Source organism: Cydia pomonella, chromosome 4 (genome assembly GCF_033807575.1).
Source record: "Cydia pomonella isolate Wapato2018A chromosome 4, ilCydPomo1, whole genome shotgun sequence".
In the NCBI taxonomy this organism is placed as follows: domain Eukaryota; kingdom Metazoa; phylum Arthropoda; class Insecta; order Lepidoptera; family Tortricidae; genus Cydia; species Cydia pomonella.
The window spans coordinates 9,547,213-9,571,810 of record NC_084706.1 but is presented as its reverse complement, the minus strand read 5'-3'; the positions used below and the strand labels follow the sequence as shown (position 1 = coordinate 9,571,810).

At 37.6% G+C, this 24,598-nt stretch overlaps 1 protein-coding gene across 3 annotated transcripts in view; it reads right to left on the bottom strand.

Annotated features, from left to right (window-relative positions):
- LOC133517042 (gamma-aminobutyric acid receptor subunit beta-like) overlaps positions 1-24,360 on the bottom strand; it is a 41,241-nt gene extending 16,881 nt beyond the window's left edge. Inside the window, exons 1-5 of one of the 3 annotated variants that reach the window (XM_061850168.1) lie at positions 23,285-24,360; positions 6,942-7,045; positions 5,451-5,518; positions 2,501-2,646; positions 1,614-1,771 (exon numbers count right to left, since the gene is read on the bottom strand). In XM_061850168.1, coding sequence (XP_061706152.1) covers positions 1,614-1,771; positions 2,501-2,646; positions 5,451-5,518; positions 6,942-7,045; positions 23,285-23,367 — 559 coding nt within the window. In that variant the 5' untranslated portion in view covers positions 23,368-24,360. Of the gene's footprint in view, positions 1-1,613; positions 1,772-2,500; positions 2,647-5,450; positions 5,519-6,941; positions 7,698-14,421; positions 14,542-23,284 lie in introns of those variants that run through there. The other 2 variants (XM_061850169.1, XM_061850170.1) reach the window with 2 other exon arrangements.
- Positions 24,361-24,598: the final 238 nt, after the last annotated feature.

Sequence of the window (24,598 nt, the reverse complement as noted above, 5' to 3'; positions counted from 1 at the left end):
GTACTGATTCGTTAGCACTATATTCTTTGAAATTTTGTACTACTGTTTGGCCAACAGAACGTGCTGGAGAGCCTGTAGATAGGTATGCCTTGAAAGACAATTTTTATTCCCCACACATAACAACTGTATGTGACATAAGAAAACTAATTCAATCGCTTAATGTTTCGAATTCGAATCGTTAGGAGGCGTATTCTGATTATAATCAATAACAGTTTGATCTGTCAAAAGTGACATTTCTAGTTGAAGCAATTACCAAGGAGTTTTCATACAAGGGGAGCTAGTATAATAGACAAAAAAGTCAATAAATAAAATGCACTCTACAGGGTGATTCATGAGACGTGAGCTGGACTAAGCCTACACAATCAGTAAATGTTAATGAATCGTTCACCATCATATTTAAGTAAAACAATCACGCTTTTTATCTGTTATTTAACTTTTTCTTAAGGACAAATTTGATTATCTACAATCATGGACACCCTACAACACTTAATTAAGAAAGATAAAACCTCTTTAACCGTTATGACAGCACTTTGATTATGAAGAAAATAAAATGTCACACTTGAGTAAGATACGATTTTATAAAAGTAACCACACTCCGATGACACTCAATTTGTCACTTATTATGGATAAAACAAAGAGGGTGACCATAAATATCGTAAATAAAATAAAACTCTTTTTTTTGAACAGTAAAAATTAAATTAACGTTAATCTCACAAATACTGGTACGAAACAGTTGCTGATAATTTACCGAATATGCAGGCTTGATCCTGCTCACGTCTCCTGAATCATCCTGTATTTTCTATTAGCTTGAAATTCAATTTCATTTGGGAAAGAGGAAACGTGCCGAACGAGAAGTACGAGGGAGACATCTGTCCCTTTCTAAATTTTGTCTTTTAGGAAAAATTAAGCTTCTTTGTTAGTTTGTTAGTTAAGTATGTTGCATGATATTTGAAAAAGGTTTTATTCATGTATTTATCATGTTATAATGTGATGTAGGTAAGTCCCACATATTGCCACTGTATATTCTAAAGTGAATTAATATATTAAAATGGGAAAATCTATAACAATTATATACTCTGGCACAGCGACTTTGTCAATAGAAAAAGGTGTCAAATTAAAAAAATGTAGGCGCGAATAATTGACTTCCCATTGCTTCCCATAGAATATTTGAATGTCGCGCCTGTTTCTACTGACATGTTGGCTGTTTCAGTATATTTACCAAAATGGTAGCATGCTTAGGTTATCTGTGGCAACATCCAGTTAATTTTCACATTATAGTCGCCCTAATGAAAGAAAGGGACAGCGGTATCTTCGAGCTCGTTACGTTTTATGGGGGCAGTCTAATTTAATATGTCAAGTCTGTGGTTACTGCAATCAGAATACGCTTCCAGGTTTACTTCACAGGCATCATTTGAAAACTAATCTATTTTCATCATACTACAAGACGGAGACCACCATCGATGGCGTCATGTGCGAATGAAAAGCCTCGCAGAGATACAGTAACTTGCGTTTTGCGTAAGGGCTATCTAAAAATAATTTGCGATAAATGACGTGTTTCAGGCTGGATGCACGAAGCGGTGAGCAGCCACGTGTTACTAGTGTAAGAGTCACACAGCTTTCAATCTCGACGGTGCAGTTCTGCGAGTCGAGCGGGTAGTAGTGCAGGTCCATCATGCAGGCCAGGGTGGCTGTGAAGCGCATGCCGTAGGTGATGCTCCCGTCCCCGCCCAGCCGCACCAGCTTGTTGCGCTCTGTCACGTCGTGGAGGAAACTGAAACAACCGTCGCTTTCGTTGATTTATATTATGTATATCTTACAAAGGTTATAAATAATAAAATTCCTAATTATGAAATAGTGAACACGGTTCTTATATAACTTAAATTTGGACGACCGGTCTGGCCTAGTGGGTAGTGACAGTGACCCTGCCTATGAAGCCGATGGTTTTGGGTTCGAATCCCGGTAAGGGCATTTATTTGTGTGATGAGCACAGACATTTGTTCCGGAGTCATGCAAGTATTTTCGACACTCTCAAGGGAATCCAAATTTACTTGTATAGGATACTTTCCGTTGACTTTGAACTATGAAATTTGGCAAGTAGGAAATATCGTCTTATGACTACAAGTACAAGAAAAATCAGAAAAATTATAAAGATGTAAAAAAAAAAGTTAAATTTGGACAGAATCCTCGACGGGTCCGAAGTCCGACTTGCACTTGTCCGGTTTTTAAGTATGAATTTTATGTCAGTGGTATGTTTTATATTTGAAAAAAAAAAAAAACAAAGAGATCTCTTGCAAGTGTACCTTTATATTACAATAACAAATATAAAAATTGATAGTATTTGATGATCTAACCTAAAGAGAAACTGAGTCAATTCTCAAACATTATAAGTACAATTACAGAAATTTGGGTAAACATCTACCTAATATGTGAATTATTACATCTGAAGTAATCTGGGATCACCCAGAAACGTATGAAATTGCTTTGTCAGCTTATATCTTACCTATTCTTGTCATTAGCAAAAAACGTGTCAGGCACCCAAATCTTGTCGGCGAAGTCTCCCGATAACGTCAGCACCTCGTCCTGTAGGCCAAAGCCTAATCTTTCATCTTTCCAGTACTGGTTCAAGTACAGCGTTATTGTGTAGTCCTGAAACATAAGACCTTCAACCAATATTAAAAGCAAAGAAAAGAAAACATAGGATTTTGTAAGGGCCCTGGGTAAACGCTTGCGGGATAGGGGTTGCGATCCTAGGTCTGGTTCGTACCTAGTCCAACGTATATCGTTGGCTATTCAACGCGGGAACGCTGCCGGTATTTTGGGGACGTTTGTGCCGGGTACGTACCGGATTAGGCTTTGCAGCTATATATAGCTAGAGTTTTGTTTGGTGCGCGGGGCCCGAGGGCCCCGCGGTGTGCGTGGTGCTGTTGTTGGTATTGTTGTTTTTGTAGTTGGTGCTTTTGTTGATGTTGTTGTTGATGAGTTGTTGTTGTAGGTGCCGTTGTTTGAGTGAAAAAGTTTGTTTTCCAAACGGAAGAAGTGGTGCAGTTTGACTTTTGCTTGCGAATGATCCGCGTGCGAGAACGCACTCCCGCAGCTCGGCCTTCGGCCTCGCGTATGTTGTTATTAATGTTGTTGTTTATGTTGTTGTTGTTTTGGTCTTGTTGTTAATGCTGTTGTTATAGTGAAGAAGTATGTTTTCCAAAGGGAAAAGGTAAAGCAGTTGTACTTTTGCTTGCAAGGAATGGTCCGCGTGCGAGCATGCACTCTCGCAGCTCGGCCTTCGGCCTCGCGTGCTTGGGCGATCCAATGGGACGCTCCGGGCCTTCGCAATATAGTTACTTTGGGGGTTGAAGGGAAGTTGGAGCTTAAACACGACCCAATAGTAAAAGTGTCTTGACAAGCTCACGTCGGGCCTACGGCCTTCGGCCTCCGGCCCGCCGTTTCGGCTTGCTTTATTCTTATTATGTTTTTTTTATTTTTTTTATTTATGTTTTTTTTTTTGGTAATCACTTATTTCACTAATTTGCTTTAATTTTTGACGATGCGTGTGACCTACGGTGGATGAGCTTTCTGTAAGATGACGAAGCCTGCACTGTGGATCTGGAGGTATGTTATTTTTGTTTATTAATTAAAGCTGTCGATTTAATATTAAACGTTCCCTGTTTAATATTAAAAGCTATTTTTTTAACCGGCTGATTATTAAAAACATAGGTACCTAACTCCCACAAGGTGACTCTTTTAAGTTAAGCTGAAGGGCGTCTTGGTTAAGAGGGTGCTTCTGAAGTACATACAGGGGTGACTTTATAATATCAGTTTTCAAGCCATATTAATTTAATTTCTTATTTTTATAATTAGATTTATTTTAGTTATTAGGTATATAAGATAAACTAACGAAGTATATGGATTATTCAATATCTGAAATAAAGGATTATTTTATTTTAATTCTTAATAATATTCTTTTACCTCTTTGGATATTGGTAAAAGGTAACTATAAATTCATAGTACTTAATCTAATTAATTAACTCGGAAGGTCGGTCGAGTACCTAATGCAAATTTTATGCCCGTTAAGCTACACCAAAAACAATAGGTAAGTTTTCCCAAAAGTTTCTGCCTAAAATGGGGTGATTTTACGGTATTTCGGTATTTTAAATAGACATGCATATTATATCCTACCTACTTACTCCTAATTCTATTTATTCCTTACTTGTTTGTTCAAATAAGCCGAATTAAAAATTGTTGTAATGATGGCACGAGCAAGAACAGTCAACCCTTGGGACTGACACCACATATAGACCTATTGGAGGCACAGGCACTTTATATTTGTCGTCAGCAGCATACTTCTTTCATACTTTATTATATGCAGTATTCTTTAAATTAGCATTTAGAGTATGAGTGGGCGGTGACCTAAGCCGAGTGGCGGCCATCGATTGGCTGACGCAGCACTCCGCCTCCGGCACCAGCGACCCTCCAACTATGTCAAGTGACCGCAGCCTTGCTCTCTTTTCGCTGCTATTAAAAGCTTAATGAATTATGATGGACGAGCCTTGAGAGTTGAGCCACTGAGGTCCTCCTTGCGAACCAAAGTCTGTCATGCCTACACCTCTAGCCATATTTTATCGTATATTATCTTATACTTTATATTGATGCTCCAAGCGACACTATCAATCAATCTTCGATAAAATAGGTTAATGTTTTGTAGATTAGAACTAGGTTGAGAAGGCATGAAATGTTCACGCATTTATGCTTTATAGCAAGTGAATATATGGATAAGAAGTTAACCGTTTACGAAAAAATTAAAACTTCTAACAGCAGATGCGAATTTAATTTAGTCTCAATACCTATCTAAACTTTGCTTGTACATACAAGCGCCCACACAACAAGCAACATACAAGTGCTCAATGGGCACTAACATACACTAACGAACAGGTAGTTCCACGGTAAAATTAACTAATGATATTAGGTAATATGCGTTACCGCAACTATTTGAACTATGTCTAAATTCAAGTTCGTGTAAACTATGTATACAAAGCTTTGAAATCATTTTGGGTATGAGAAAAAAAAAAAAAAGAGCTTTATTATATGAAAATAATTGTAACAAGTATAACTGACATAGATATAGGGGCGTCAGTAATCAAAGTTAATATGTGGACCATATTTATACCATGCTATTAGACGACATTTTAATATGAGTTTTTTTTGTTTACGACTAAATTTGATGTGTGTCAATAGAAAACAACGGTTTAAAATCTAATTACTTCCCGCAGGTTCAGAATTTCATTGTATTTATTTGTATTACATTTGCAACTTACAGCTGACACCATAGCGTCACAAACTCAGCTACTACAATATCTATCTAACATCTTAATATTAGTGTAAATAAACTGAATCATCAACAAAAAGATGATGAAAGAAGATCGCTTATTTTTCACACAGATGCGAGACAGACTCACCATATTCACTTCAGATATCGCGTCGAAGCTCGCGATAGTTAAATCCATTCCGACGTACAACGGATCGCCTGCGAAGCAATAAAATTCAGTCAGCAGCGAACTTGCCATCTGCGAAGCAGAGCATTCAAGCGAGTCTCTGACAAATCATACCGTGTTTACCGGAGTAAATTCTATATTGAATCCTCATGGTCCGGAGGCCGCAATAACTTTCTCGCAGTCTAAGGCTTTGGCGAGATTGCCTCGTTCCGTATAGCATGCATTTCGAATACGTTGCTATTTGCTGAACGGTAGTATTTGGCGTGCAACACGGATGTAGGCCGATATGATTACGTTTCCGCCGTTAGCGAGACAGAATCTCATTTTGCTAGATTACGACAGGTAATATAAGTGTCTATCTTTCTAGAATAGTACTTGTTAGCTTCAACGTTTATTATTCAGTCGCGATCTTATAATAATATGTATAAGTATCTGATGGAAATGAGCTATGAAATCCTTAATGTAATACTTTAAGGCGCAATATCATGTCTAGATATGTTAGATACAGTGGGGTCATTTATTATATATATTCAAGAGATATGAGCAATACTGAATGCGTCAACCTTTATACGTACTTCGTTTATTTTTAGGGTAGTATAGGATCTCCGCAGATGCAGGCATGACATGATATGTATCGGGTACTTTATACGGAAATAGTTATTTTCACCACAACAGCTCGTAAAGGCTCTCTTGATTGTTCATACCCTTTTTTTTATACAACGACGGTGGCAAAGAAGCATACGGCCCGCCTGATTGTAAGCAGTCTCCGTAGCCTATGTACGTCTGCAACTCCAGAGGAGTTACATGCGCATTGCCGACCCTAACATCCCCCCCCCCCCCTCGTTGCGCTCTGGCAACCTTACTCACCGGCAGGAACACAACACTATGAGTAGGGTCTAGTGTTATTTGGCTGCAGTTTTCTGTAGTTGTGTTTCCCCAGTTGTGCTCTGCTCTAGATCTGGAATGACATCCGCTGTGCTATGCCCTACCACACAAAGCGAGATGACATTCACAATGCCCATACCTCTCTTACACTGATGAGAAAGTTGTATAAATCGCTGTTAAATATAGATCATTCAAAAACATCGGTCAATTCTACCAGCCAGTGAGGAATCAACTCAAAGTTTGCATCAACTTAGTTTGCCAGTCTTGTGGACAACATGGAACTCTCTCGTCGGTTTTTTAAGGATAAAGAGAGCCTTTACGAGTTGGTATGTAAAAAATAATGATTTCACCTAATACGATGATTACTCATTATTTACTCCATACCAACATTTTATCGATTATGCCCGATTAAGAACCTCATGCTTCTCAATTTTTACTTAGGCCAAAGAGACGTAAGGCCAAGTAAATGTTAAATTAGCGTAAGTTGTTACGAAAAGTTAATCACTGTCAGTTTCGTAGTGACACTATTTACTGAAAACTCCCAACAAAGTTTAGTATTTCCGTTCTTACCTCCAAAATTTGGTCTCAGACGAATATCGTAGCCGTCCAGGATCCGTGACACGGTGTGCGTCACGTTCTCCAAACGATCAGCCGCGGCCGCAGCACGCTCGTTTCTGAATCAAAAGTCGAATATTAACTTTTATGGTAAAATATACACCCTCGTGCTCGATTTGCTAATGCCCAATAGTTGACACCATGTCGTCACTCCAATTGCACATGTACATACAGCTGCAAAAGTGCATACCCTTTTATCAATGGAATTCATTCATAAAGTGGGACCGGGACAGTTACAAGCACTCGGGCGTCAGCCTTATACTCGTAGCACTCACAGACATTACATCAATTTTTAACGTACCTACCCTTAGTGTAAGCTTTCAGAAAATGTTACGTATTATTAGGACATAGCAGTGTTTGTAGCAAAATAAAGTGATTGACAAAATGAAATATGGACATGTCTGTTATTGATGTTACCTTGACGTTATAGATTTTTTTTTAACATTGTATAAGAAGATAGCTACCGCGGAATACAAAAAACGTAACGTAAAAACGTTGGTAGTTTCCTATTATTTTTGGCACTGTATACTGTAGTTTACGTTAATTATAAAGTACTAACTATATGTCATAGAAAAAGATTTGTCTTGAATTTTCTCGGTAATTTACAGCAAGTAGAATTGAGATCTTTTAATTATCAATCAAACTGACTTATCGATAACAGATTTATCGATGTTTCATTTTCTCAAACACTCGTTTGTGTCCCAAAAACTTCTATGTGTAAGGTTCTATTATATTTAGAAAATAAACTAAACCGAAATTAGTAACTGCATTGACTATTCTGGTGGCGTCATGCCCGATGGCGGAAAAAAAAACGGGAGTGAGGTGACTTGGCGCGCAGGGGCATTCTTGACCGGGCGACGGAACCGAACGGACGTCTGTGATTAAAATAGTTGGAAATACAAAAAGTGTTGATTTGTTTTTTGAGGTTGTTTACAAGTGGTAGCTTGAAATATAATTTATCTTCATCACAACAAGTGTTCATTATTTCCGAGGTTGTTTACAAGTCAGCCAGTGGGATAACGAAATTCCGTAAGTACTCGCTCACATGTATATTCTGTTAATAATGCATATTATATCAAATATGATATAAGGAGTCTTTGCTAAATAAGGTGCTAGAGTAATTTGGACACGAGTGTAAAGTTAGGTTGGTATATTTTACATAGTTTTGTGTAAAATATATTTGAATGCAATAAGTACTCAGATTTTTAGAACAAACACTTTTATTTCGATAAACTACCTGTTCCTGCATATTTGTATTAGTGATTACGATCACGTGATAACCACGTGTTTTATAAAACACATGTTTTATACAACATCTGAATTACGCCAGCCACCGGATATGCGGGTGATAAAAAAATAAACAGATATAGGTGTACCCCAAGGTACTATACTACCTACATGAATGCTGTAACCACTTAAAATTTTTTTTTTTGGAAAACTTAGGATTTTCTAAATTTTTGCTTTGTCAATCATCGTGCCTAAGGTCAACAGGGGTATCACAGGGGAGCTAAAATTTCATTAGTTTTGCGCTAGGACGCACCGTTTTTGAGATATAAGAGAAAAGAGAAATCTTAAAGTTCTAGTCGCCTAAAATTACTCCCTACCTCCCTAGTTAAGGTACTAATGTTACTGTATGCGACGAGTTTCAGATAATGGATGAAGAATATGGGAAACGCCGAAGTTTAGTGACTCCAGAGCGTGATCGCTCCCGATCGAGGCGCAGTGGGACGTATGTACGACGCAGGAGCCGCAGCCGCAGCCACAGCCGCCGCTTGAGGGAGCGAGACCTGGCTCTAAAGAGGGAGCGAGAGCGTATTCGGCAGATGGAGGAGGATCTGCAGAAAGAAAAAGACGCCGAGCGCCGCTCACGGAGGAACGAACGCAATTCGACGTCAAGACGAAGCCGCGAGCGCCGCAGCCGCAGCCGACCACCGAGAGCCGGGATCAGCCACGAGCCGCGCAGCCGCAGCCGAGAGCGGGGCCCTAGAGCAACGCGCGATCGGGCAGGAAGGGATTCCACGAGCATCGATCGACGGCATAAAAGGTCATGTAGTCCTTCTTTCTCTTCTAATGATATTGTCAAAATAATCAAATCAATTAAATATGTCATACCGTCTCAGCCGACAACACAAAGCCAAATTCCGATTAACAGAAATATCGACTACAAAAACATTATTCCAGAATTTAACCCATCCGAAAAAAATCAAAGGATTGATGTGTGGTTAAAAAAAGTCAACGAGTGTGCTAAAGTTTACGGCTGGGACGAAAAGACGGTTATACATTTTGCTATGCAGAAACTGACAGGGTTAGCTAAGACTTGGTTTGAGAGCCTTAATACAATTTTGTTTTCATGGGACGAGTGGCAAACTAAATTGGCTAACGCATTTCCATCAGAACAAAACTACGGGCAATTACTAGAAGACATGTTGAAACGTAGGAGTAAGTACCAAGAATCTATGGAAATTTACTTTTACGAGAAATTAGCGTTGCTTAATCAGTGCGAAATCACGGGAAGGCGAGCAGTCGACTGCCTTATTCATGGTATCACAGATAAAACTATGCGATCTAGTGCTTTAGCTTTACGGTGTGAGGAACCCGATCAGCTTCTTAAATTTCTACTAAGCAATAATAAAGAATCATTCGTAAATATTTCGTTGCCTAAGGATAGGAGCGTGACTGGGGGTGATGAGAAGACGTCTAGTAGAGCCAGCACGAAATTAAATCCTAACATATTTTGTTATAACTGCAAGGAAAAAGGGCATATTTATTCTCGCTGTCCTAAGCCTTTAGTTAAATGTAGTACGTGCCAAAAGGTGGGCCATAAACCAGAGATGTGTAGGCTAAAGTCAGACTCTGGTTCGACAAAGGCTGACACTGTACCCAGAGTGATGCGCATATACGGATCTAACCCGTCTGACAAATTTAGAAAATCAGTACAAGTTAATGGTGAGACAGTGGGAGCCTTTGTCGACCTAGGAAGCGAAGTCACTCTTATACGAGAATCCAGTTTCTCTCATCTTGGGCTTTCTCATGATTGCATTCCTATTACGATGATAGGTTTCGGTGATAAGCTCGTACAGTCTTTAGGATCGGCGGAGTTGACCATAACAATTGATGGTGTATCCGCCACCGTTATGTGTAGGGTAGTTAATGATAGTCTGCTTGAAAAGTCGATGCTCATAGGTCAGACTTACTCTGAACAACCACATATCGTGGTTTACAAAGATGCAAATAAGTTGCAATTTTTACACATAGGTACAGAGCTTCCTAACTTACAAGAGCGTGCCGATGAAAAGTTAGATAGAGTAAGAATTGTAGCACGTAACAGGATATATGGGGTAGCTAGCGTAAGAGCCGCCACTGGGACAGAGTTTAGTGGCAACGTTGTGTTAAATACTAAAGTGGTAGGGAAACCTCAAGATCAGTATTTGGTTTGTGGCGGGATTTATGAGGTGAAGCAGGGTAACCTTTTTGTAATGGTTATGCCCTGTGCTGCGTCTTGTTACCTACAAGAAAACTTTGTATTTGCGCGAGCAGAACGTGTAGAGGCGGTATATAGGTTATCGGATATAGGTACAACAGTACGCCAGTACGAAAATGAAATAACTGTAGAAGAAACCGCGTCATCACCGTTTGATGAAAAACAACTCCATATAGGTAAAAATGTTACCGAAGATGATAAAAACAAGCTCGTCAAACTTCTCAGCTGTTACGAAGATTGCTTTGCTTCTGATTTAGCTAGTCTAGGTTGCACTAATACGACCGAAATGAATATAGAGTTAAATAGTGAGCGACCGGTCGTATATAGACCTTACAGACTGTCACATCATGAACGTGAGAAGGTCCGTGCGATGATAGATGATATGTTACAAGCTGGTATAATCAGAGAATCCGTATCTAATTATGCTAGTCCTATTATACTCGTCCGAAAGAAGGATGGTGGCGTCAGACTTTGCGTCGATTACAGACTACTCAATTCGATAACCGTAAAGGAACGCTACCCAATACCGGTGATAGAAGACGAGATCGCTCGTTTGGCCGGCCAGTCATGGTTTATCACGTTGGATCTGATGTCCGGGTACTACCAGGTACCAATCTCGGAAGGTTGTAAGCATTTGACAGCGTTTGTCACGCCGGATGGCCAATACGAATATAACCGGATGCCGTTCGGCCTGGCAAATGCGCCAGCGGTGTTCCAACGTATGATGAACCGTGTGCTGGGACCGGCCAGATTCGATAAAGCTACCGTATATATTGACGACCTGTTAATTTTTGGCAAGACCTCCGCGGAATGTTTAAGTAGGTTAGAAGAAATCCTTTTGTCGCTAAAAAAGGCTAATTTGAAGCTTAACTTATCTAAATGCAGTTTCCTACAAAACGAAATCAACTACTTAGGGTTTGAAATTAGTTCAGCTGGCATGCGGCTGGGAAAAGCAAAAATCCAGAGTGTGGTCGATTTCCCACGACCCGAAAATGTGCATAATGCTAGACAATTTCTTGGACTTGTGAGTTATTTTAGAAAATTTATACAAGGTTTTGCTCAGTTAGCCCAGCCTATAACAAAATTGCTTAAAAAGAATGCTATATGGGAGTGGGGAAACGACCAAGAAGAGTCGTTTAAAACGTTGAAAGAAAAGTTAGTTGATAGGCCTGTACTGGCAATCTATGATCCTACTGCAGAAACGGAACTGCACACAGATGCGAGTAGGTTAGGCGTCGGCGGAATTCTCCTACAACGACCCTCGGGGAGTGGGGGCTCTTTTCATCCGGTGGCATATTACAGTCGCCAAACTACCCCGGAGGAGAGGAACTTCCACTCCTATGAATTGGAGACATTAGCCGTGATATGCTCGCTTAAAAAACTGAGAGTGTACTTATTAGGTAAGCCATTTAAGATAGTCACCGATTGTAGTGCTCTCCGCTCCACGTTCGAAAAACGCGATCTTATACCTAGGATCGCCAGGTGGTGGTTAGCACTGCAGGAATTTCAATGCACGGTGGAGTATAGGGCAGGAACCAAAATGGCACACGTCGATGCGCTATCTAGAAATCCCATTACCGATGTAGAAACCGAATGTCCCGAACAATACCCTTCTGTCATGACAATTTGCGATGATGACTGGCTTCTTACGCTACAAATGGGTGATTCGGAACTCTGCCGCATCCGCGATACTATCAGTAGTAATCTAGACCCCAAAGGCGTAGAATACATTAAATCAAATTACGTTTTACGGGACAATAAAGTATTTAGATGCATAGGCGGTGATAAAGAATGCTTGAGGTGGGTAGTCCCGAAGGGCGCTAGATGGCAAATATGCAAGCGTAATCATGATGATATAGGTCATGTAGGTTTTGAAAAAACACTAGATAGAGTTAGAAGAAATTACTGGTTTGCAAAGATGAAAAAGTTTATAAAGAAATATGTAGGAGCCTGTATTGAGTGCGCATATGCCAAAAAGGGTACAAATGCAAAGGAAGGCCTTTTACATCCTATAGAAAAGATTAAAAAACCGTTTCACACGCTGCATATAGACCATCTTGGGCCCTTCATTAGATCAAAAACGGGACACACTTATATATTATCCGTAGTAGATGCATTTACGAAGTTTTTATTCATAAAACCGGTCAAAAACACGAAAACTCAGAACGTTATAAGGGTATTGCAGGACATATTCGACACTTTCCGAGTGCCTGATCGAATCATTAGTGACCGTGGCTCGTGCTTCACTTCTCATGCGTTCAGAAGGTTTTGTTTAGATCGAGGCATTAAACATGTCTTAAACGCAGTAGCCAGCCCGCGAGCAAATGGCCAAGTCGAGCGATACAATAGAACGATCCTCGACTCGCTGACAGCTCAGGGCCTTGGAACGGATGAGAGAGAATGGGATAGGGAATTAGGGAAAATTCAGTGGGGACTAAACAATACAGTGCAGAAGACGATCGGTAGGGCACCAGCTGAAGTTATGTTCGGGGTTGAAATGACAAGCGAATATAATCCTGTTTTAAATCAAGTTGCAGATAAGACACAAAATAAATTGTCCCTAACGTCTATTCGTAGCGAGGTTAAGGATAGAATTGACAAGGCTCAAGACGCTCAAAAACTACGTTATGATCAGGGTAGACGTCCTGCGCGTTCTTATAAGAATGGCGATTTAGTAAAAATTACTAAAGTTGCATTCCAAAATAATGGCAAGAGTACCAAACTTATGCCTTCATACGAGGGGCCCTTTAAAGTCGTTAAGGTACTAGGTAACGACCGTTATAAGGTAGCTCCTATTTCTGGATATGAAGGTATGAAGAACAAACGAAAAACTACAGTGGCTGCGGACAGAATCCGCCCTTGGATACATATAGCCTCACTAGAAATCGATAGTGATAACGAAAGCGATAACGACGTTTCTTACATAGAAGAGGTAGACGATTCAGAAAACTAGCTATCGCAAATGTATTCTTTTTTGTCTCGTTTCAGGTCGAGTGCTAGAAGACGCGGAAATGGTTGGCGTGCTTAGCTTGGCCTGAAACGAGATGAACAAATCTGGATATATGTTTGATTGCATATTTGGTTACAAGGTTATTTGGTTACACGGCTACAAGGATATTTGGTTACAAGGTTACAAGGTTTTTGGTTACAAGGATATTTGGTTACAAGGTTAACAGGATATTTGGTAATAAGGCAGCAGGGATAATTGGTTATATATATTTTTTTTTGTTATAAGGTTACTCATTTACTCAGTTTCTTAGTTCCATATGCATAGTTTCTATGATAGAGAGTTAACTAATTATATAGCTACTTGGATACATGGTAAATCGTAATGAATATAATTATTATTCCAATAGATAATCACTTACATAATGTTTATTATATAACAGTAAATTGCTATTAAAATCAATATAAATTGTCATAGATAATTATGTCTAAAAATATATATATACTAGTTTTATATTCGTTACATTTAATTAGATATGAATGACATAATGATGAATTTATGTTTATATAAAATTTGAATTGAATTAATTGATTTAGTTTTCTATAAAATTATCTTGAATGCAAAACAATTTCTAGGTCTGGAATGTCCTTGCTCGCCGAGTGTAAGGTTTTGGTTTCACCAGATACGTGCCTGGGGACATGCACGTCATCAGGATGGTCGAGTGTAAGGTTCTATTATATTTAGAAAATAAACTAAACCGAAATTAGTAACTGCATTGACTATTCTGGTGGCGTCATGCCCGATGGCGGAAAAAAAAACGGGAGTGAGGTGACTTGGCGCGCAGGGGCATTCTTGACCGGGCGACGGAACCGAACGGACGTCTGTGATTAAAATAGTTGGAAATACAAAAAGTGTTGATTTGTTTTTTGAGGTTGTTTACAAGTGGTAGCTTGAAATATAATTTATCTTCATCACAACAAGTGTTCATTATTTCCGAGGTTGTTTACATATGTCTGTATATGGTACTCGTAAGTAACCAAACAAATAATATTCTAAGCAATCCCCTATCAAACAATAAACACGGGTAACAAAGTAACTTTGCTTAGTGTTGATGGTTGTAAGCTACCTTTATGATCAGGCCTCGGAGTATTTTTAGCACGGTAAGACTAAGGAGAGCTATGGAGTCTTTGTTAACATTAAAATTAAATTCATACTCATACTCATCCTCATTAATTAAGTTCGTCCGAATCGTTTTATAAATACTTAGACTACTTATATGTAATTAATTCTGTTTACATATATTTAATTAAATGTTATATTATAAAAAAGTAATAATATGTATATGTGTATGTTAATATTATTATATTACCCATATTGCAGTGTCATCGCTCCAATATTTTATTTAAGTACTTAACGTACCTACATACTATAATTACTGTTAAGATAAGGAACTATACGTTGTCACTGGCCGCTTTAGATAATGCACTTAATGACATCATATGTCATGTATCAACATATTAAGACGTATGATTTGTTACTTCAATATATTCATTTAAGGCAAATTTCGGAATAAATTGCTGATTTCATTATGACGGATCCACAAATATCTGAAATTTTGCACTGGATTGAACCGTACAAAGATCTTATATACGATCACGAAAAATGTGTAGTAATGTGTGTGTCTTGTGACGTACATCTCACGCAATTAAGACACACTTTTATATTAAAGCATGTCAACAGCATTCTACACAATACAAAATCTCGCCAACGTTCTTCGTTTATACAGCGCTGGATAGAACCCTATGAAGAGTTAGAGTATAATACCGATCAAGCAGTTATATACTGCACTGTGTGTGAAAGTTCTATAACTAGATTGAAAAAGGACAACGTTCTGAAACATGTTAATTCTGACAAGCACCAAAAGAAATGTGGAGCTATAAGCGACTTCTATATTGATCTCTGCTTGTTCCTGGTTACCTGCAACATTCCTTGGAACAGACTTAATCATCCCGAATTCCGAAAATTCATGGAAAAATATTGCTGCCCAATAACGAATAAAAGACTTCCACACGAATCAACTTTGAGAAAATTTTATCTCCAAAAAATTTACAACCCAGTTATGGACAAAATAAGGAACTCATTTAAAGATTGTTACCTGTGGCTTTCCGTGGACGAAACAGTAGATGTTATTGGTAATTGCGTTGTCAATGTTATAGTAAAGTCATTACAAGGATCCTCGTGTCGACCCTTCTTACTATCATGTAAGGTATTAGAAAAAGTCAATGGAAACTCGATCGCTGAAGTGGTAGAAAATAGTCTTATGTTTTTGTGGCAAGGTAATTTCGAAGGTAACATTGGCAAATTTTTAATATTTTGCACGGACAGCGCTGCATATATGCTTCTCGCAGGCAAAATTTTAAAACGGAAATTTATCAACATGAAACATGTTACTTGTTTAGCGCATGCCCTAAATCGTGTTGCTGAACAAATAAGATCAGAACATGAAGGAGTCAACGCCTTAATATCAAATGCAAAAAAGATATTTCTGAAATCGCCACAGAGAACACGAATATTTAAGACGATGGCCCCTGATGTGCCCCTACCGCCGCGGCCTGTAATAACCAGATGGGGGACATGGTTTAATGCTGCATTTTACTACGCGGATCATTATGAGCAAATAAAAAGTATTATTTTTGAATTTTCAAGAAAAGAAGCCATCTCTATAGCAAACGCCCAAACCGCATTGATGGATATGAACATGCCAAATGAGCTTAGTTTTATTAAAGACAATTATCAGGTTATTGTTGAATCTATTACAAAATTACAGTGTACAAATATTCCATTAAAGCAAGCGTTTCAAGTAATAGACGACATTACACAATTTTTTACATGTTTCGGCCCTGACACGATTAGAGATAAATTTGTAAAAGTTCTCCAAAGGAACCCAGATATTAATGAAATACGAACGATGGCAAGCTCACAACAATTTGAGGAAGTTCTAAAACATGCTACTTTAACTTCAGTCGATGTGGAAAGATCTTTTTCGTGTCATAAGTGGATTTTTGACCAACATAGAACATGTTTCACTCCAGAGAACATGGAAAAAGTCTCAATTATTTACACATTTTACAACTGGACTGATGAAATAAACAACGTACACGTACCATGTGAAAATTTTGAAGAACTCATTCCTATAGCTACGTGTTCTATGGATATTGATTGTTAATTCTATGGGGTTGTTTACCTTCATATTATTTGTTACTCGTCAATGAAGATGGTGGTGTATTTTTTATAGCTATTATTTATTTTATGAACTAAATTAATGAGGATGAGTATGAGTATGAACTTAATTTTAATGTTAACAAAGACTCCATAGCTCTCCTTAGTCTTACCGTGCTAAAAAAACTCCGAGGCCTGTTTATGATACTTACCTAATACTACCTAGTAAATGAGTAGGTAAAGGAGTGCAACAATAGTAGATAGTTAAACAACGGATGAACGGATGATGAAAAATTTATTAAACCGTTTCCTTTAACCCGAGTGTAGTTAACACTACCTTTCATTTCAAATACGAGGACAGTAAACACGGCTAAGTATAAACTTCAGTAGTATTTCTTGAGGGTACTTTCAACAATTTTGGTAAAAATATCGTTAGATATTTATGCAATGGGGAGTTAATTATCAGAATGGAAATTTTACAACAAATCCATTTTTCATTTGTCATGCCCTGAAAGTGGGCCGTTGTTATTCGTAAAAAAGAGAAAAAAAACGTACTTAGAAAGTACAGAGCTCTAGAGCAGAAACGTACAATTTTCTACACACTTTTTAGAACAACAACGACCCACAACAAGCATCAGCAATGAAAAAATATTTACAATAAATAAGTAGGTATCTTCAGGGCGATCATTTTTTTTTTGGTAAGAATGGAGACCGATTCCATGTTTCAGTGTCCTTTCAGAACCAATCAAATATATTTCGCGCATTGCTTTCATCTCCCGATTACGGGTGTAAGTATTTAATTATATATCCACGAGCACGGATTATTACGTTCATGTACCTTTAGCGCCGTGCATCAAAGTGTTCCTTTCCTTAGCACCTGAGCTGTGAACGCTTCAAGGGTTCTTGCGATAGCCGTGTAATCGGAGATGTAAGATTACTTTGCAGGATTAAACATAGGTATCTGATCTCTAGGTTCATTGGTTTCGGTCAGACATAACATGTGTTATGATATCCACTAACAGTGTCATTCTCAATCAAAAGGTAACTCATTGTCGGTATTAAGTTATAACTACCAGCAAATAGTTCAAAACATGCTCTTTTATATGCAAAAAGAATCAGGCCTCTAAGTTTAGTACTTATTTATCTATTAAATTTACCATGTAAATGTACAGTTTTGAGATATTCGATTTTAAATTGGGATATTATAAAATCAAGCGCGTTATAAATATTTTAATGGCTTAAAAAGGACAAGTTCTCGGCTAACTTGCACGTCTACACCGTGTTTTTTTTGATTTGTGTTAATTTCAAGGGTGCATTCCTGAGCTTAAATTAAGTACCTTTCTCAAAGACACCGGTATTCTAAGTAACTCCATTTCGGAGATAATCATTATTTTATTTTTATCTTATAAAGCCCTTACGAGTGTGTACACTTATCTTAGGCCCCGTTCACATATTGATTAGTGTTTAGTACGGGTTAATACATTTGCTACTAAACGTAGGTACTATCTCGGACGATCGATGTTCAAAATGACATTGACATGTCACAATTTTCAATTGTTTGAATGAGATAAATGTAATGCCCGTGCAACAACAACGCTATATGCAACATTTAATTACTTTTTATAACAAAAAAAAAATTCAAAAAAAAATATTAAAATTTTTTTTTTTTGGAAAACAACTATGTCATGGAGTTTCCTTAAACGTACTTACCAATACCTCGAAGTTAACGCAATTCAATAAAAACACGGTGTATAATGTAGGGATAATAATAAAAAAACTTGACACTACATTGTTAAATAAACTTGTTTTTAAACAAAACAAATACTATTGTATTTTAATGTAAGTTTGTAAATTTTGTAAAATAATGAATAAAATTTGTGTATAAGTAACAAAACAAAAACCGACATCGTTCTTATAAATCTTACATAAAACTAGCGTAATTAGTTGTCAACAAGCATTGTACATGTTAGTTTATGAATAAAATTAAACAAAAAGTGTAAAACTAATACAAAATAATGTTGTTTTGTATTAAAAAAGTGGCTTCGAAGTTAAACACTTATACAATTTTTGTATGAAAAGTGATTAAGGGTACAACGGCCCACGTAACTGTAGTTACCTACTAATCATTTTGGACACAGTCTTAGGACACAAGACATATTCTAATAAAATCAATTTAAAATTAAACAACACTTAATACAATATAGGCACGAAAGTGCTGATGGCCAGACACATAAAAAAAAAATATTTTTATAGATATATGAATTTTTGAAATAATTATTGGTTAAGTTATTATTAAGTCTGTTCTTTTTCTGTGTGTCGCTACTAACTAATAGTAGTTTTAGGTTAGTTTAAAGGTCCTTTTTTTAGTTTTTCGTAAATAAATAGAAATGTTCTCTTACATAAAATTGCCTTCATGAAAGATTTCGCACAATTTTTCACTATCATCAATATTTAAAAAGATATTAAGCGGTGAATTTAATTAAAATCAATTCTATGGTAAGTTTGTATTTTATTTCGTAAATAACTCGTAAACGGTGGCCAACAGTAAAAAATGTTGTTAAACGTAAATAATTTACACAAAATTTTGTACAAATAAGATTAAGTTCACTTTTTGTAAGGATCAATTTGCAATTCTAAGGTTCCATTTATTTATTTTTCGTTAATAATATATTTTATTGTTAAGTATGTATAGCAAAAAAAACTTATACAATAAAAAATACATATAATTTCCTACAAGAAGCATGTGGAGCACTTCTCACTAGGATCAATATTTAAAAATATATCAAAGCAAGAAAGTTAAAAATAATCAATTTTAAAGTCCCTTTTTGGTTTTTCGTAAATAACTCGTAAACAGTGGCTCATAACAAAATTGTTCTAAGTTATGTGTTATATGTGTAGGTATGTTATGAAAATAATTTACATAAAATTTTCTCGAAAAATGTATGGAGATATTCACGTTTCTTCTATGACGTCTTCTATGACGACCGGTTTGGCCTAGTGGGTAGTGACCCTGTCTACGAAGCTGATGGTTCCGGGTTCAAATCCTGGTAAGGGCATTTATTCGTGTGATGAGCATGGATATTTGTTCCTGAGTCATGGGTGTTTTCTATGTATTTAAGTATTTATAAATATTTATATATTATATATATCGTTGTCTAAGTACCCTCAACACAAGCCTTATTGAGCTTATTGTGGGACTTAGTCAATTTGTGTAATAATGTCGTATAATATTTATATTTATATTTACGTTTACCAACATTTTTGCTATTGGCCACCGTTTATTAGTTATTTACGAAAAACTAAAAATCTTTAAATCAATTAATGCAATTTGGGCAAAAATATTTAACTAAGGACGCCAAAACTCAATCTTTTTCTACCCTGATCGAGTGTTCGGGTAGACGCTGCATCTCGGGTAGGAGATCTATACCCTTAAGAGCAACTAAAACAGATAACATTGATATACGGATAACATATATAATTTCCATACGAAGTGACCCGTTTTCTTTGCTATTGAGTTTGTATACTCGTAGCAGTTATTTTATCTACTCGCATATTTTCACTTCATTTGCAAGTAGTTTTTTCTCACACAGTTATGTATGGGCTAACACACAATTACACGATACGACGTCGTATCGTGGGACGATGCGACGCCGTATCACGTTGCGACGTCGTGTAACGTTGCGGCGTCGTGCCGTGGCAAGATACGACATCGTGCTCCAGCACAATACGATGTCGCCTCACAGCACAATACGAAATCGTGTCACGTTGCGGCGTCACGTCACGGGGCGATACGACGTCGTGTCGTAGTATAATACGACGTCATGTCTCGTTGCGACGCTGTGTCGTGGATACCTACGATGTAAACCGTAAATATTTATAGCATTAAAGAAAAAGACAAACTTATGTTCAAACCGGGGAGAGCGACACGCACAATGACACACAGATTGCGAACATAGATTAACACAGTTGACGCGTCATACTACATTGCATTTTTTCTTTGGTGCTTGTCGTTTGTTCGACCGGCATACTTGTGATTGTCGGCCATTGTCTCACCTTCTTACGGGTTCAACGATTCAACCTTCATTCTACAATGTTTAAAGATTTGACGTTGCCATAATTACGAAAATAATAAAGACGTCAATGAAAGTAAACAAAATATAAACAATGCATTCAAGAAAAAAATGCAAAATATATGATAAATACGTAAACACCATTAATAATCGTGATAAAACTATAACTTTGCGTGTTAAAAAATATGAAGCAACTTATACAGCCCCAATATTATGTAATACGTATGGCCTTATTAGTGTACTAAATGTTATAAACATTCAGATTCTGACTCAGCAGCACAATTTTTTGAAACACCATCACAACGCACCAAAACATGAACATCAAAAAATAATCTATAGTAAAGAAAAATAAATAAACTCACAGAACATTTTTATGTTTTATTTTATTAAATATACACGATCCCATACCATGCTAAATGGTGATTTTGCTCGCTACCCACTAAGAGCTCTTCTGATTAATTCAATAGCTGCCTTCAATTGTATCGATGACAATAACTGAATTAAAAAAAAATGGTTCCTGATCACCGATTAAATTTTATCGTGTATATAATAATAATAAAAACAGCTATTAACGGAAAAAGATTTTTTTTAGTCATACGTAGGAGTTCTCTCTGTGTTCATATAAACAATAGGTCTTGGTATTATAGATAATACAGTGGGTCTTATCTTAGAGATTTCCACGACACGGCAACAAAACACAACGTTGTATAATGCTATGTTACGACGTCGTGTATCGTCCCACGACGCGACGTCGCAACATGACACGACGTCGTATCGTGCTGTGAGCGACATCGTATTGTGCCGGAGCACGACGTACACCGCAACGTGACACGACGTCGCATCGTCCCACGATACGACGTCGTATCGTGTAATTGTTTGTTGGCCCTTAGTCACACCGCAACAACTTCGCAACTTTTACATTCTTCAATTTGCAACACTGTACTGGGTCTGAGCCTTTTTTTATAGGATTGCTATTTATATTGAACACTTCTGTTACCATATGTATTATTTATTTACCTGAGCCTAAACCGTTGTTTAATCAATTGTTACGAAATTTACCAATACACTGCTTGCAACACTGGATCAAAAAAAAAAAGTTTATTTCACCGGTAATTTCGCCGTTTTTCAGAAATTATGCATAATTGAGCCCTATCACTTTGCAATAAAGTTCTTAATAAATTATCATAGTGAAAAATATATTCCCTCTGCTTAGAAAGTATAACGCAATGTATAAAAATCCCGATTCATTGAGGAACAGCTGGATAGGTTCATATAATTAGGTCATAAACATCTTATTATTATATATCGTTAGAAATTTTTAATTCAGGCAGTTCCATAATGAAATTGAAGGCAGCTATTAAATTAATCAGAAGAGCTCTTAGTGGGCAGCGAGCAAAATTACCATCTAGCATGGCGATTCCCCAATCTGATATTAAATTAAGCCAGGTGACGGCTGCTAAGCTAGTTACCCACTCATGGCAGCTCGGGATTTGATCAAATTGCCAATTTATTAGCTGTTGCGGAAACATTTTCATTAACTTTTTTCGAGATTCCTATTAATTCAAATTGTTTTCATGAGCAGGAGATAATCTGTGTCTGCGAGTTTCCTCATTATCCGAGAATACTCATTAGCCGAATAAAAAAACACCATGCATAGTATTATTGATTGTGGCCATTGCACCATATTAGGCTAGATACCTAATATGGTGCAGTCTAGTTTTTTATATTCGTCATTTACCAATTTATCTCACATGGTCCATGTGGCCCTTTTTGGCCAAAAATAAGAATAGAATAGGTACTTAATATATCTTTAGTCCGTTCTACTTATAAAATCTGTATGTAAAAACTCTATGTAGAAGTTTTTTTAAACTATTCTTAAAATATGGTACCTATACGATTTCAAGCACAAAAGATAATTTTCATTATAACTGATTAACTGCCTACCTACTTTATAATATAATTTATTACCGAGTAACTTCTGTTCCCGAGAACACGCTAATTTCCTTGACGAAATATCGGAAAGTTGTGCGCTTTTTAAACTGCATGCATATTTTAAATATAACCCGGTCTTTACCGTCGCACATGATAAACAACTATGTTTTTTTTTATGTTAGTTTTTAATTCATGGATATATGAACTAACTATTTCCATACTTTCCAAATTATCAAACTTTTAGATGACTTTTACCCGTGTAAGTTTGCAAAGTGTAACTAAAGCCTTGCATAGTTTGAGGTTCGGCATGCGGTGTCGGCGGCCGCGGAATGTCTTTGCGGTGCCGAATATTCAACTCAGGCATACCTGCTTTATCTTACATCATCTACATCACTTATATGGAAACAACACAATAAGAGATAGGTGCATGAAAATGTTCCCCTAGCTCCTCATTTCCTTATACCTAGTTTCATTTACTACTAAACTACGCTCGTAACGCTAACGCCAGGCCCAAGCCTAAAGATTATTTTTCGGCTGAGGCCAAAAAACAAGTGATGACGCATTACGGGTAGTATATTGTATATAATGCAGGCTGAACTTGACGATTGTATTTTTACTGTTGAAAGAGGATACAAAGAAATGTACTCACTGTGCTCGCACGAGCGAGAAGACTAGCGGTAGCAACCGCGCCAGGGCAAGGGCTGGCGCGAGACGCTGGCGGCGCGGCCTCATCGCGCGGCTGGCGCGGCGTACATCGCGACTCCTCACATGCTGCACTTCCCTTTACAACCACCGCGCGAAACCAGATAATTCAATGCAATAAATCAAACGAATTAAAATTTCAAAATGTTCTGGACTACGTATACATATTGTTATAACAAGCGCGGCTCCTAATCTTATGGTATATTTAATGTGCCGTTCTAAAACACGACTTTATAATCATTTTTTTTGTTCCCAGGGAAGACGCTATCGTAAATGTAAACGCGTCGTGTAAAGTTTTTTTCCGACGGACAGCGTCGTCTCGCGATTCCAAGGAGCGGCCGCGACGGTGGCGGCGCGCGGAGTGGCCTCGCGCTTGCGCTGATCCTCGACCAACCAAAGTTGTCGCGTAACCCGCTAACTCTATGTCCAATTAGAAGGCAGCTGTTCCATTTTTGCCTTCGTTCCCTATAGTTTGTTTGAAGTTCTCAACCAAGTTTGTTAGATTAGGGTATCAATCAATCACTCTAGTTTCCATGCTTTGTTGAATAGAGCATGATCTGAATCTTCATGAGTCGTGCTTAGTCTTACTCATGAGGGGCCAACCGATATCCGATATCGGATTGGCACTGTAGCAAAGATTGATGTGGCAATAATCTCATGAAATTATCGGTTGACCGTGTCATGAAAAAGTCAAACCTAACCTAACCATACCATGAATGATGAATTCGACGTAAATCAATTTGAAGTAAGAAAACATAGGCATAATGTTTGCTGTAGTGTGAGTGACCGCTGAAGCAGGCCCTGCGAAAGAGACCCTGCGGTCCAACATTGCGGATGTAGGATCCTACATCCGATATCGGATCGGGCAATGTGAATACACTCTCATAAAGCGCCATAGAGTAAGCCGAGCGTAGGGTGGTCTAGTCTTTATTCTAGCTGACATCCGCGACCATTCAGAAATTCAGATCTGAACTCATTTCGCCTTATCAAAATGTTTACATCTAAATGACAAATATCAATTATTATCTATAATATAAAACAGTAAGCATAAAAACAATTTCGTAAAAGGGTTCTCCATTCAATTGAATTAGTCAAGCTTTTTCATTTGGTGCCAAACTCGACCGTATTTTCTCACAAACTAAGTGACCAGGATATCAAGACCACTAACATAATCGCTCTTGGACTTCCTAGACCCATAACCCCTTGATCGATCCTGCTAATGTTAGAACTTAAAAAATATATGTCCCCCGACTATGAAAAC